The following is a 15,960-nucleotide window of genomic DNA, read 5'->3' on the forward strand; positions in this document are numbered from 1 at the left end:
CTCTAGAAAGCCCTTATACCCCCCATATGCCACTCTTACCCTCCTCAGACAGTGCTTCCCTAGACTTGTCCCCCTTGCTTCAGATTCCTTGATGTCTAGTAGGGGCAGCCGGTGGAGGTCTGTACAATGTGCTCAGAAAACCTCCGCTGCTGCCAGCACTTCCACCAGGGCTTCTATGACTGGACACCTGAAAGTCCTGTCACGCCGGCGCTCTGACATAGAAGCCCCACAGGAAGTGCTGGCAGTAGCCGAGGTTGTGTACACACATCGCACAGACCTCCACCGGCTGCCAGAGAGGAGGATCCAGGTCCCCTGCAGCGCTGTGGGGGATCTGGATCTTAGTCTTGTAGTCAGACCTCTATTTGAGGCCTGATTGTAAGACAACCTCGAATATAGGACAATGGTTATTTTGCTCTGAAAAAAAACCTTGTCTTATAAATCAAATACAGTATATCAGTGTTTAAAAAAACAAACAAAAAACAAACAAAAAAAAAACTTGCTTACTTGGAGATACGGTACCAATTCAGGAATTTGGATCTTATCAGTGAGACTTGCATATAATTTTGAGGAAATGTGCAGATAACTTTAAAGGGGGAGGGGCAGATATTTCTGTATATGACACATCTGCTTCTTGTCTTTATTTATATATAAATTCAAGATTGCAATTGCTTTGAACGCTTTCACTTAAAAAAATCCTCAGGTTAACAATGTTGGTTCAGAAAAACATAGATCATTTTTAATAGCGCGCCATCCATAATACATATTTTAGTTTTTAATGTTGGTTGTTCTTTTCCAAAAGTCATGTACTGTTCTGTCAAATGGCAAGTAAGCAGTAATAGCAAGCTTTGTAACATTCTAAATAAAGCATTTTATGCAATCAGAAAACCCATGTAAGTGCTCAATGACTGAAAAATCCTATCATTTGTTGGCATCACAGCTGAATTTATCTCAAGTCTCTCAATGGTCATGAAATTGCACAGATAAAAAACGGAGACATGTTTGGCAAAACGCACAAATGTTTTAAACACAAACACATTCCGGAGCAAAGAAGTTACATTCACTGATCTGACAGCACTGTATTTCCACTAAACGGAACATTAGGAGTCTTGAGACTCCTCATAGTGGGCATAGCCACTGGCATATGTTCTGCCTAAATTCAGATGACTAAATGGGTCAGAGGCCTCTGTATCAGAGTCCTTTTCTCCATCATCTTCATCATCAACCTCATCTTCTTCTGCATATTCATCCTCCTCTTCCTCGTCATCATAGTTATTTCCACCAGATGACAGATTTTTCCAGTAGTTTTCATAACCAGAAGCACCGCTGTCCTCATCCGCCCCACTTTGTCTGCCAAACTTCAGGGACCGTGCTACAAAAGAACAGAGAACATGCAGCAGATGATCCAAATTCTGGAAGCAGGGTATACACCATCTATAAACAGAGTTCCAGAGTAGATAGAAAATACAACTATTTAAGTGGGAAAGAGATGCATGTGTGTGCTTACTTGACATGCTCAGATTTTTTGTCTCTTGAGTTTCATGGCCACACTTGGGACAAGGTGGCGCCTTTCCCTTCTCAGTCTTGAAGACCTTGCTTCGTGCATGATCATCACAGAAGCATGCCTGTCCAAAGAATGCAAATGGTAATAAGAGACATGTTGCTTTATATTTATATTACTGTCGGAAACGCTTCCAGCCCCAGAGTGGTCTCATTACCCAAGCAATGCAAATAGCTGGTGGATCAGGAAAAAAGAGCAATCACATACAGGAGAGTCTGATGAATGCCTCTATGTATTTGCATTAAAAACAAAATTTATTTAAAGTTGACACTCGGCTATTACATAAAGTGGCTAAGATGCCTTGAGTGTCTTCTTTCAAATGCTCAACGTTTGATCGATTACATTTCTATGCTGCAAAAATCACAACATTTCTTTGCATCTATACACCTCTTCAACCAATGTTGGCAGACACAATATTAATGTGCATTCCACAATGTTAAAACATACAATACCTTTCGACAAGTAGCTTGCTTGATCTTTCAGTACCGTTAGTACTGTTTGTCCCACATAATACTAAACAAACCAGTTTATTTAACAGAATACGTGTTGCTACAATATCTGATAACGCTTGCTATGTTTACTGCCTAATGCATAGTACAAAACCATTGCAGATTCATACCTTGCAGCGCAGGCACGAATGCTGTCCCAAACGATTGCACGATGCACCTGGATATAAATAAAACATTAGAAAACATCTCACCTAGAGGCAAAAACAAGTCACTTTAAAACACACTGATGGCGTGTGTGTGTGCATGCGTGCGTGTGTGTGTATGCGTATGCGTGTGTGCCCCGCTCAGTTACTGGATGTGTAAGGTATGGTTGGATGCATTCAAAATAAACCGTGACACAGAAAGAGGAGAGTGAACATACATTTAAAGGTCTCTGCCTCCAAGACCTGACAGCTGGCCTGGTGCTCAAACTGGTCATCTTCACAGAGGAAATTATAACAGAATGAACAGCTAAATATCCGGCCACCTGTAGGGGAAGAAGAAATCAGTACAAAAAATTAATCACTGATATACATTCTGGACATCCGGATGGCATAAGAGGCAAAGCATCATGATTCTTCCCTTAGATATGGATATAATGTCTAAACTGTGTATTTCAGTAGTATAATATGTTACTACTTTTTAGCTATCCAATATCCTTCACATAACTGAGAAAAGGCAGATTTATTTTAACTAGCCTTACAAAGGCTGGCAGCTTCGGTTGATTCTTCCCTTAGATATGGATATCATGTCTAAACTGTGTATTTCAGTAGTATAATATGTTTCTACTTTATAGCTATCCAATATACTTCACATAACTGAGAAAAGGCAGATTTATTTTAACTAGCCTTACAAAGGCTGGCAGCTTCGGTTGTCACCAAAGAGAGACAGTAATTAGGAATAATATGAAGTTACGATGGCTGTCCCCATAGTATAAACATAAACAGGGGTTTCAGCAAGATTCGTTGTTTATTTCGGCTTTAGTGTATTAACCTTAAAAATGTAATAAGTGAGCGCTTACATGTGATGGCAATGACAATATCACCCTTCGTATGACTGATCTAACTACACCTTATTTAAATTATTAAGAACTGGCTTTATCACTAAAAGCATTTTTTATGTGTGCCTTAGAAGCTGTGTTTAATAATAAAAAAATAAAAAAATGGGTTTTAAATCCGTCAAAGCAGTAACATTTTATTGCATTTGTGCCGAGGATGAACTAAAGAAAAGTGATCATTTAGTGTTCAAGAAATGACTTGATCTAAACGTTTTCAGGAAGTATGTTCTCGGGTCTTATCTCCGTGCATTAAGCTCTAACAGAGCCACACCATTTAAGATTACGCCACTGTAACACTAGAAGAAATAAAAAAACTAAAAATCCTTTTAGCTAATGTTGTTGGAGAATTGCGGCTGTATCAGAAGCGCTGATGTATAGAGTTTGTAAATTCACCCTAATTATTTGGAGCGTTTCCCTTTAGCCTTGGCAAGTATTCCCATGAAAGCGTTAACATAGACCAAGGTAACGCGGTGGAATTAATATACTTAGCCTTTGCAAAGGCTTTTGATACCGTGCCACACAAAAGGTTATTGAGTAAGCCAAGGCATATTGTATTGGAAAAAGGTATTTGTACTTGGACCGGGAGCTGGTTGTTTTATAGATGGACAAAGGTCTCAAGTGGAGTGACACAGGGTTCTGTCCTTGGGCCAATTTTGTTTTCACTTATTTATCAATGACCTGGACAAAAGATACGGGAAGCAAAAAATATGTAATGTGATAAAGGTTTGAGCAGAAGGTCATTTCCCTGCAAAGGGATTTAGGCAAAAATGGGAGAGCTGTTAATTGGCAGATCCGTTTCAGTATAGATGCAAGTAAAATGATGCACTTGGGTAAGAAAAGCAAAAATGCTAATTACACTCTAAAAACGGTGATGTGTTGGGTAGATCTTTTAGGGAAAAGGATTTGGGTGTTCTCGTTGACAATAGACTGTGCACAACCTCTGGCAGCTGTTGCTAAAGCAAGCAAGATGCTGGCATGCATTAAAAGTGGAACATGTTTAAGAAATCAGAGCATAATTGTGTCTCTACAAATGATTGGTAAGACCACATCTAGAACATCCGGTGTAGTTTTGGGTATCAGACCAAAAAGGACATACTGGAAATAGAAATGGTTAGGAAGCGATAATAAAAATTATCAAAGGAACTGAATATTTCAGCTATCAAGAAAGGGTGTCCAAATTTGGACTGTTTCCTTTTGAGAAAAGACATATTTGTGGGGATAAGATAAACCTTTACAGGTATGTTCAGTACAACATGTAGGAATCCCTTTAGATAGGAATAAATTAGCTTCCTGCTTAAACATAGAGGTTTATTTGCTGTTCATTTCACATATAAACGGGAGGAAGAAAAAAAACAAAATAGGATTTATGCATCCTTTTTAAAGCACACTCTTGGAATAGCAGTAAAATTATTACAATTGCACTAAAAAATATAAATAAAAAGCACTGAGCTTACCTTTGACAAAGCATCATGATTCTTCCCTTAGATATGGATATAATGTCTAAACTGTGTATTTCAGTAGTATAATATGTTACTACTTTTTAGCTATCCAATATCCTTCACATAACTGAGAAAAGGCAGATTTATTTTAACTAGCCTTACAAAGGCTGGCAGCTTCGGTTGATTCTTCCCTTAGATATGGATATCATGTCTAAACTGTGTATTTCAGTAGTATAATATGTTTCTACTTTATAGCTATCCAATATACTTCACATAACTGAGAAAAGGCAGATTTATTTTAACTAGCCTTACAAAGGCTGGCAGCTTCGGTTGTCACCAAAGAGAGACAGTAATTAGGAATAATATGAAGTTACGATGGCTGTCCCCATAGTATAAACATAAACAGGGGTTTCAGCAAGATTCGTTGTTTATTTCGGCTTTAGTGTATTAACCTTAAAAATGTAATAAGTGAGCGCTTACATGTGATGGCAATGACAATATCACCCTTCGTATGACTGATCTAACTACACCTTATTTAAATTATTAAGAACTGGCTTTATCACTAAAAGCATTTTTTATGTGTGCCTTAGAAGCTGTGTTTAATAATAAAAAAATAAAAAAATGGGTTTTAAATCCGTCAAAGCAGTAACATTTTATTGCATTTGTGCCGAGGATGAACTAAAGAAAAGTGATCATTTAGTGTTCAAGAAATGACTTGATCTAAACGTTTTCAGGAAGTATGTTCTCGGGTCTTATCTCCGTGCATTAAGCTCTAACAGAGCCACACCATTTAAGATTACGCCACTGTAACACTAGAAGAAATAAAAAAACTAAAAATCCTTTTAGCTAATGTTGTTGGAGAATTGCGGCTGTATCAGAAGCGCTGATGTATAGAGTTTGTAAATTCACCCTAATTATTTGGAGCGTTTCCCTTTAGCCTTGGCAAGTATTCCCATGAAAGCGTTAACATAGACCAAGGTAACGCGGTGGAATTAATATACTTAGCCTTTGCAAAGGCTTTTGATACCGTGCCACACAAAAGGTTATTGAGTAAGCCAAGGCATATTGTATTGGAAAAAGGTATTTGTACTTGGACCGGGAGCTGGTTGTTTTATAGATGGACAAAGGTCTCAAGTGGAGTGACACAGGGTTCTGTCCTTGGGCCAATTTTGTTTTCACTTATTTATCAATGACCTGGACAAAAGATACGGGAAGCAAAAAATATGTAATGTGATAAAGGTTTGAGCAGAAGGTCATTTCCCTGCAAAGGGATTTAGGCAAAAATGGGAGAGCTGTTAATTGGCAGATCCGTTTCAGTATAGATGCAAGTAAAATGATGCACTTGGGTAAGAAAAGCAAAAATGCTAATTACACTCTAAAAACGGTGATGTGTTGGGTAGATCTTTTAGGGAAAAGGATTTGGGTGTTCTCGTTGACAATAGACTGTGCACAACCTCTGGCAGCTGTTGCTAAAGCAAGCAAGATGCTGGCATGCATTAAAAGTGGAACATGTTTAAGAAATCAGAGCATAATTGTGTCTCTACAAATGATTGGTAAGACCACATCTAGAACATCCGGTGTAGTTTTGGGTATCAGACCAAAAAGGACATACTGGAAATAGAAATGGTTAGGAAGCGATAATAAAAATTATCAAAGGAACTGAATATTTCAGCTATCAAGAAAGGGTGTCCAAATTTGGACTGTTTCCTTTTGAGAAAAGACATATTTGTGGGGATAAGATAAACCTTTACAGGTATGTTCAGTACAACATGTAGGAATCCCTTTAGATAGGAATAAATTAGCTTCCTGCTTAAACATAGAGGTTTATTTGCTGTTTGGGCCAATTCAATCAAAATGCTAAAAAAAAGTTTGGATGTTTTTGTAGGTATAAAGGTAATATTGATCCAGGGAGAGTCTGACTGCCTTGGCGTCGAGAATGATTTTGTTTCTTTTGAAATGACATTGTTGTTTTAGTGGGCATTTTTGTCTTCTTCGGATCAGTCAATATGGGTTTGTGGAATGGTTAAACTCGGTAGACTATATGCCTTGTTTCAAACTAATTAACTATGTACCGATTTCAAATATTGCATATATAGCTGCGAATATCATTCAATTATGCATTAAATCACAGGGCTTTTTAAAAACTGGTATGTACGGTTTTTCTTCCGTGATGCAAAAGTTAAACGTACCGTGTTCCCAGACGCTTCTTTCACATTCAATGCATTCTGCAACGTTGAGGGGGCATGTGCAGGCGTGAACACTGAGACACTTCTTGCCATGGCACACCCAGGCTTCGCAGAAATCACAAATGGCACCCTGCAAACATACAGCAAACGTTAACTGATGGCGGTCAACAACCCAACGCGGAAAGTAGGGAACTTTAAGAAAACAGTGTTCTCCTGGGTCCCAAGATTGAGGTGTAGCAACTGGAAAACTTTAAATAATTAAAGTATATTGTAGGGTGGTTTCCAAATCAGGGCAAGTTGAAGAACATATATTTTGGTATTTTTCCCCATTTATACCAGCTGTATAGGATTTTAACCTGTAAATATGTGTTTATTTTTTAAATCCCACTTTTTTAAGATATATCTATATATATATATATATATATATATATATCTATATCTATATATATATATCTATATACACACACACACACATACATATATATATCTATATACACACACATACATATATATATCTATATACACATACATACATATATATATCTATATACACATACATACATATATATATCTATATACACATACATACATATATATATCTATATACACATACATACATATATATATCTATATACACATACATACATATATATATATATATATATATATATATATATATATATAGATAACATTTATCTGGTCCTGTAGCATAAAATAACCCTGATCCCCTAGGGTTAATGTTCGTTGTGAAAACAGATTATCTGCAGTCTATTACAGAGCTAACCATTATCTAATCAATTTCCTGTCCCAAAGTTCTCTTCCTTCTCCTCCCTAACCATTACAAAGGCTGCCAACTTAACAGGCTGGAGGTACGAGGAGTAACCTTCCAGATACTGAGCAAATTAAGCTTCTCCACAGTATCCACATAATGGGTTTATAATAATATATATATTATACATACCGTATTGGCTCGAATATAGGCCGCACTTTTTTCCCCCACTTTAAGTTTTTAAAGTGGGGGTGCGGCCTATATTCGGGCTCTAGCGCCCGACGCCCGGGACATGCAGTCCCGGGCGCCGGGCAGGCAGCGGGGTTAAGATACAGGTCCCCCGCAGCGGTGCAGGGGACCTGCATCCTTCTCCCCGATACGCTCAGACAGCCTCCCCTGCCAGCACTTCCCACGGGGGGGGGGGGGTGCCGGCACGGGAGGTTATCTAAGCGCTTTACCTCTGCCCACCCCCGACTTACCGGAGCAGACTCCCGGGTGTCTTGCGGGGCCGGCGGGAGACATTTACGCAATACGCGCATGCAACTTCCGGTACCGGTACCGGAAGTTGCATACGCGTATTGCGTAGATGTCCCTCGCCGGCCCCGCAAGACACCGGGAGTCTGCTCCGGTAAGTCGAGGAGGGGGGGCAGAGGAGGACAGCGGCAGCGTATCGCGGGGAGGGAGGACAGCGGCAGCGGATCGCGGGGAGGGAGGACAGCGGCAGCGTATCGCGGGGAGGGAGGACAGCGGCAGCGGATCGCGGGGAGGGAGGACAGCGGCAGCGTATCGCGGGGAGGGAGGACAGCGGCAGCGTATCGCGGGGAGGGAGGACAGTGGCAGCATATCTCGGGGGGGGGGACAGAGTGGCAACATGTTTTTTTTGGTGCTTTTTTAAAGAAAAAAAAATTTTTCTTTAAAAAAGCACCAAACTTTTAGGGTGCAGCCTATATACGGGGGCGTTTTTTTTCAACCTGCCCCCCCAGTTATGCACATCTGCCCCCAGGCTTGCCACTCTGCCCCAGAAATGCCTTATACCCCATATATGCCACTGTGCCCCATGATATGCCTTTTAACCCTCTAAATGCCACTGTGCCCCGTGATACGCCTTTTAACCCTCTATATGCCACTGTGCCCCATGATATGCCTTTTGACCCCCATATGTGCCACTGCCTCCAGAAATGCCTTATACCCCTATATGCCACTCTGGCATTTAGGGGGTTAAAATGCATATTATGGGGCAGAGTGGCATATAGGGAGGTAAAAGGCATTTCAGGAGGCAGAGTGGCATTAAAGGGGTTAAAAGGCATTTCACAGAGCACTCTGCCTCCAGAAATGCCTTACACCCCCCATTTAACACTCCCCATCCCTCCTCCAAACTTACCGGTGCTTCTGAGTGGGGGGGGGGCGCATAACACAGGAGGATCCAGGTCCCCTGCATCTGAACCCCCGTGCTTAGTCCAGACAGCATGTAGAGCTCCACACGAATCGCGTAGAGCTCTACATGCTGCCCGGACTAAGCACCGGGGACTCAGAGGCACCGGTAAGTTGGAGAGGGAGGCATAACACAGGAGAATGCAGGTCCCCTGCATCGCGTAGAGCTCTACACGCAGCCCGGACTAAGCACCGGGGACTCAGAAGCACCGGTAAATTGGGGGGGGGTTAACACAGGAGGATCCAGGTCCTCTGCATCGCTGCGGGGAATCTGGATCTTAGTCTCATAATCAGACCTATTTGAGGTCTGATTATAAGACGACCCTGATTAAAGGACGTGGGGTATTTTTCAGAGCATTTGCTCTGGAAAAAACCTCGTCTCATAATCGAAATTCATTTGTTTACCTGCCGTGTTTGGAAAGAGAAAAACTTGTTATTGGAGGCAAGAGAGCCCAAATGAAATATTACTTAGCTATAAAAAAAAAATTTTAACTGAAGGATGGATTTCTATGTGTTAAAATACTTTGAGAATTTGTATGCTTACCACCATTGCCATACCAGTACTGTACACGCTGGGATGTCTAATGACGCAATCAGATGACTTCATCATACATTTTGTCTTTCCTGCAAGAGCAAATAGGACAGAGGATTACCAGTGCATCGATACTGCAGAAGTACAATTCCTGGGTATACGAGTCAGCAGCAGCAGTTTCTTTTGCATCAGTCATTAATGGGACTATATCAAAAACATTCGAACCATCCCTCTAAATACTGCAGAAAGAGGATATGTACTCTTATGTGCAATTTATTTTAAGGTTATACAAGGAAAAAAAATATTTATTATAATATTATTACATGACATCTATATGAGGCAGGTCAGTCAATTTCCCCAAATATTACATTTAAAAAATACAGAATAAAACCACCTTATGTGGTTAAGTTAAATTTTTTATTAAGTTACTGCGCCTCCTTGGTTAACCCCTTAAGGACAACGGGTTGTCCTTAAACCGAATAATGACAATGCATGGCGAGCCCGTACATGTACGGGCTCTGCTGTGAAGGGGTTAAGGGTGGTGGAAAAGAAGGACAAGTAATCAGTTCTGCCCCCGTGTCAATTATGTTGACTAACAGAACCAACAATCCATAGAATATTATACTAACAGACTATTATACGCACAGCAGATATATGATGTCCAACCCTTTACTTACCACACTGCGCACACATAGGCAGCTTCTGCACAGAACTGCAAAAATAACAAAACGCTCGGTTCTTCTGCCGTCTTCATTTCACATATAAACGGGAGGAAGAAAAAAAACAAAATAGGATTTATGCATCCTTTTTAAAGCACACTCTTGGAATAGCAGTAAAATTATTACAATTGCACTAAAAAATATAAATAAAAAGCACTGAGCTTACCTTTGACATTTGTCACATTCCTATAAGAATAAAGAGAAAATGATATCAGAACACAAGAAATATTTACATGGGGGGGGGGGGGAACTCCCGCCGGTGCTTACTTCTGCCGTATTTTATGTTCTGCGGAAATAATGGTTCCCACCGTGAAAATGATCACTGTGCTTGGTATACGTTTACATTTTAACTATACGAGCACACCAGTCAAGGAATATATAAATAAACAGCGGTGCTTAGTTATCCCCAGCGAGACGGATACACTGAGTTATTGCGCCTCACACCTGGTTAGAACGAGTACTCAGAGGACACGTATGACATTATGGGAACCATGGGAGAGATAGCCATAAAGATTCCCCGCCAGCCGCTATATTTCTTTGCCATTTTTGGTTTTGTTTTCTTCTTAAGAGGAGAAGAGACAAAAGTTCACCGTGATAGATCGACACAATGGACGGGCTATTTTATTCCCCCCCTAACGTAGATAATAAACAGCAAAGTAAGATAAAAAAGGTTGCGCACTGAAAAGAAATCTTTTATTCTACTTTATGTGCCCACATCTGTGGTTTCTTCCAAGTAAGAAAATAGGTGTAAAGGATTTATCAAATAAGCCTAAATCAAACAGCCACACAAAGCTTTGCGTTGTGTACCTTTTGGTCTTTATTATTATAGTAGTAACCCAGGAATCTGAATGTGTATGCTTTTTTAGGTTGTCCGGTCACCTTTATATTTTTATATATTTTATACTTATTAATGGTGTCCACAGAAGGCTTTACATGTCTTGGGAGTCAAAACGTGTCAAAATACAATGCAGTCCCACTGATTCAGCAACACAGTCCTGAGAAATTACACAGGGCTCATCAAACTTGGGGTAGTTGATGTAATGGCGGGCTAAGCAATATATGGCCATATGATGTCACAGAATCCAATATTTATGCCTTTCTGAACAGTATTTGCCGAGAATGCGCTGAATTCTTGCTTTGTTTTGGTCATTATTATTCTCTGAGGATCTCTGGAATCTCCAAGGAACGGTCATATTCACACCTTCTTGTATATCTAAACTCAATCGTTAAAGCTATCTACAGTATCTCGGAGATACTTTGTTGAAACATTAAAGACCGGCACTCCTCCTCAGAAGAGCTCTTGGTGTTGAGTACGACTGTTACGCCGACTAGACACAGACCCTTACAGCGAAACGGCTTGGTTACAACATAGGTCTGCGATCTTCTCACCTGGCACATTGAATGGCTGCACATTGGTGAGGCTGATCACCAAACAGTTATCTGTAGACGGGATGTTGCTACATACATACATACATATATACACACACACACACACACACACACACTAGATCTAGCTCAGTACACGCCGCTGACTACACACACATAAGAGATAACAACAAACAACTACTACTTACAGCTTACTTCTACTATGGACTGTGAAGGCCCTGCAATACGTCTCCCATAGTTTAAGTTTCTCTTTTTCATGATGTGTGCACTAGAAGGCCAAACTTTTTATTTCACAGGTTCTGTATGTGCTGTGAATCCCCTGCATATCATTAATAGTGTATCTTGTGTCCATTCAACACAATGAGAGATTATTGAATAGGCACAACGTGATATGGCTTACGTTTATAGTAAAAGATCCACGCACGCACAAACTCTAAAAGCCCTGGTGGGTAGCCTCCAGTGATTACAATTATCTGTCGAAGCCCAGTAATGTACGTTAAGCTTGCCACTGCCAGTACTTGTTTTCTCATTAGCACATCCCACTTTGACCTTAGAGCGTTATCTCTCTTTGCTTGTATTTAGCATCATCCACACTTTATTTACGTGAACGGGCTCTATATGCCTTGAATACAGCTTGACATTGGACTAATGGATGCACACAGAATGACTGAAAGGTCTGTGTCAATAATGAACAAAGCGAGAACATTTTCCTCCCAGCTATGCTTAACAACACAGCTTGTTCATTTTTTTTTTTTTTTATTTATTTATTTTAGGAAAAAGCGATTCATCGTGAATCCTCAATGGATTCAACCATCTGATTTGTTACTTGGGGCATCTCTTTATTTTTCCAAATTCCATATCTGATGTTCTTCTGCTATAAACCCCATTCCCTCTCTCATGTCTAGTCGTGATGTTTCATTTTGATTGAGCATTTCCATTTGTACTAGTTAAGGTACACTCGTATTCCGCTGCTGTATGTTTCATGCACTCTTTACGCTCTCAGCTTTACTCTAGCATTCCAGAATATTACATTCAACCCACATACAGTATAAACATAGCTTATGTTACGCAAGATGCTTTTAACTTGCCATCGTCATAAACCTAACTAAATGCCATATACGCTTTCACATCCACTGGCGGCACTGCATGGGCGGCACTGCATGGGGGCGGCACTGCATGGGCGGCACTGCATGGGCGGCACCTTGTTAACAAGAGACAGTTTGGGTGCTAACTCCAGAGCCCACACACTCACCGCTGGACATTAGACTGCTAGGGTCTACTGAAAATAAAGAAGTGACGTTTATCTTTGCACAGCTATTTTGAACGGTTGCTCACTTTTTATGATTAAAGATTAACCCTTCATTGGCAGTGGTCACTTATACTAGTTTTATTTTCGTTACGTGAATGCCACATGTACATGTGGATTAAGCCCTACAAGACCGAGGATGTTTCATACGCCAGAGGTTTTGTTTTTTTTGCTATTTGCCCAATCATGATTCATTTTCAAAGTTTAGCTTACTATCACAAACTATTTAGTTTTAAGTAGAGCTTTTTTTTAAAAACCATATTAACATACATAAGGAAAATTAAGTGCAGCAACATAGTTATACCTCACAATTTTTTTGTATTTTAAAATGACCACAACACTTTTTTTCTTTTTAAAAAAGCTGTCTGAGCGACTTCATTACATTCTATTTGGGATCTCTTGTTGCAAGAGGGTACCAGCGATGATATTAACATACTTTTTTTAGTTTTTTTTTTAAAAATACTTTTTAATTTTGTTTTCCATATTTATTTATTTTAAAAGAGGGAAACATAGGGCATCTGTGGTCTCTACGTTGCTAATCAGAGCTTTCAGTAGCGTCAGTGCGGATAACGATAACTTAAGTTTGGGCACTCAGACAGTAAGTGTACACCTGTGCTCAAACTGAGAAGCATTAAACAAAAGCTGGCAACTTAGAGCCAATGAAGCTGGCTCCTTCTGACAAAAATCAGGGAAGCGATCCATGCCGTCAGAAGACAGGCTAATCTTCCTGCATCGGTGCGAAGATCTAACAGCCAAAACGGCACTACCTACTATAAAGGTCATCTTGACACTTTTTTGTACAACCATAGGGTCCTTTATTATAATTGTGTAATATTGGTAATATTCCATTTATGAGCACAAAAGGAAAACTTGAAAATGCCTCTGCCCGCATCACAGCAAAAATCTGATTGTGATGAAGATGGGAGTAGAAACGAGACACAATCAAGTCACAAGGTTTACTAACCTTTACCCAGCAAACCGTTCTCACAGAGGTTGGGCAACTAACATCCCGACAAGGCAATAGGGATTCAACTAGTCAGATTTACAAGTAACCCAGAAAATAACAAATGTCTTCATATTGTTGAATTCAGCCAAAGTTGTAACTAATCTCATTCTCAGGATTTACTGAATATAGTCAAATACTTACAATTAAATTCTCCTAATGTAACAGTGGCATTACACATTGCTAAATGTTCATTAACCTGATACATTATTTTAACTATTTCACATGGTCATCTTTATTTATTTCAGACACACTATATGACTAAAAGTATGTGGACACCCCTCCTAATTATTGAGGTTAGGTCAGCCACATCTATTGCTAAAAGGTGGAAAAATAAAAATAAGGACAAAGTCAGCCATCTCCATAGACTAAGATTGGGAGTAGAATGGGTCGTACTGAAGATTTTAAACATGTCATAGGATATCACCTTCAGCAGTCAGTTTGTGAATCAATGCCCATGCTTTTGGAACGGAATGTCCAATAAGATTATATATTATATAGATGGTCAGGTCCCCACACACACACACGTTTGGTCATGTCGTCTATGTATGCGATCTTAGATTCTATAAACTATTTACCATAGGAGCATTACAAGGGTGTTTAGCGAGGTCAACATTTCCCCGAGCAGCTCTCATCTGTTTCTCTCTCTCCTTGCGGCTTTCTGCCTTCTTCCGGGCGCCAGTCTTCTTTTTGGGCATTTTGAATACGCTGAAACTAAAGGAAAACCGTGTGAATTTCATGATAATTAGAAAACGTTCATTGTTCCTCATTACTACCGCCTTAACATAGACACGTTGTTCTTTTCTTTTTACTGGACCAGGAGGATCACAGTCAGCTGTAAATGAACAAAGCAGTACCGAGTAAAGGAATTCTATAGATGCTATATTAACCCCTTCCTTACACTATGGATGCACCAGGCGTGTCTAGTCAAACATGTTAAACCCTTATTTAAGGTTGGTTGTCTCTCTAAAAATATTTGAGCTTCAGGATCGCTTTATGCCTGTGCCATGAATTCGCTCACTTCATTAACCTCTACCACATCTGATGGGAGGCTATTCCACTTTTCTACCACTCTCTCACCTAAGCAAAACTTCTTTACGCAGCATCCAACATAATGTCCTATAAAGAAAATCTCTCTCTTTAAATAATGACATGCACAAAAAGAATGATTGACACACTAATAAAAACGTCAGAATGTGTAAAACGTACCAGCCACCGCAAAAAAAAAAAAAATGCCACTTTGGCACTTTAAGAACAGGTTAGCTATGGCTGTGAAATAGCTTGGGATTCCAAGGTACGTGTTATAGAGATCTGCTTATATCACACACAAGCATTTAACTGTAAGTGTGAAAATAACGATTACACGACCGGTAATAATTCTGTGATTCCGGTAAAGTGAGGGTTAATGCGTTCCCGTGTGCTACTGTCATCTCCCTTCACCAGGCACCAATATGGCTGACCATGCTTCTCAACGTCATAACATATAGCCAGCAGTAGGCCACGCAGGCACGTTTGTAAGGGCACTTGGCATGCAGATTCAAGGGCTCCAAACACGCAACGACCTCTGGGAGGGTTAGGCAGAGGCTCGCTGGCAGGGATCATGGCAAACAAAGGGGAAGCGGAATACGTGCAAATGAGCGGCGTGATTTGTAACTGATTGCGTTCGCATCATGCTAAGAAGTAGCCGAACGCCCCGGTAACCGTCCGGACAAGGCAGGCCGATAGCGGACTCACCCGGACACACCGTTTCTCGGACTGGACTTTTCCCCGCACCTCTCCTGCCCCTTCCTTCTCGCCACCAAACTCACGCCTGCGTCCCGTGACGTCAGCGAAACGGGCGGCCAATCAACAGCCACTAAGGGCTGAAAGCCTTACGGAGGCAAGGCACGTGAATTTGGGAGCTTGGGCCTCCTGCCTCTGTGCTTTTTGCGGAGCGTGGGCACGGATTTTACACTGCTATCATGGCATGATATATCATGATATAAAGGCAGGCTGGCCCATAAACATATATGGTTAGAGAGTTTAGCTGCCTTTTGTTTCATATTGTTTTATTAGGTGGTAAAGAAACAATAAGACACCTAGCAAC

At 40.4% G+C, this 15,960-nt stretch overlaps 1 protein-coding gene across 3 annotated transcripts; it reads right to left on the reverse strand.

The window, feature by feature from the left end:
- Nucleotides 1-710: 710 nt before the first annotated feature.
- Nucleotides 711-15,741, reverse strand: ZNF330 (zinc finger protein 330). Of its 3 annotated transcripts, none has more exons than XM_053461054.1 (10): nt 15,619-15,741; nt 14,453-14,582; nt 10,346-10,365; nt 10,138-10,208; nt 9,473-9,552; nt 6,732-6,858; nt 2,429-2,533; nt 2,178-2,224; nt 1,505-1,622; nt 711-1,369 (listed from the first exon to the last, which is right to left on the reverse strand). In XM_053461054.1, exons 2-10 carry the CDS (start codon nt 14,570-14,572, stop codon nt 1,098-1,100), a joined length of 960 nt encoding a protein of 319 aa, XP_053317029.1. In that variant the 5' UTR covers nt 14,573-14,582; nt 15,619-15,741; the 3' UTR covers nt 711-1,097. The 3 variants fall into 3 exon arrangements, with proteins under 3 accessions (XP_053317029.1, XP_053317021.1, XP_053317036.1); XM_053461046.1 differs by having other exon boundaries at nt 14,453-14,588; nt 15,609-15,701; XM_053461061.1 differs by having other exon boundaries at nt 15,609-15,682.
- Nucleotides 15,742-15,960: the final 219 nt, after the last annotated feature.

Source organism: Spea bombifrons, chromosome 1 (assembly GCF_027358695.1).
Source record: "Spea bombifrons isolate aSpeBom1 chromosome 1, aSpeBom1.2.pri, whole genome shotgun sequence".
In the NCBI taxonomy this organism is placed as follows: domain Eukaryota; kingdom Metazoa; phylum Chordata; class Amphibia; order Anura; family Pelobatidae; genus Spea; species Spea bombifrons.

Excerpts from the sequence above, each read along its gene's own strand:
- ZNF330 (XM_053461054.1), bottom strand. The coding sequence starts at position 14,572 with ATGCCCAAAAAGAAGACTGGCGCCCGGAAGAAGGCAGAAAGCCGCAAG. Across the intron at positions 10,209-10,345 it reads GAATGTGACAAATGTCAAAG|ACGGCAGAAGAACCGAGCGT; the intron begins GTAAGCTCAGTG and ends TGTGAAATGAAG. Across the intron at positions 1,623-2,177 it reads ATTCGTGCCTGCGCTGCAAG|GCATGCTTCTGTGATGATCA; the intron begins GTATGAATCTGC and ends TTCTTTGGACAG.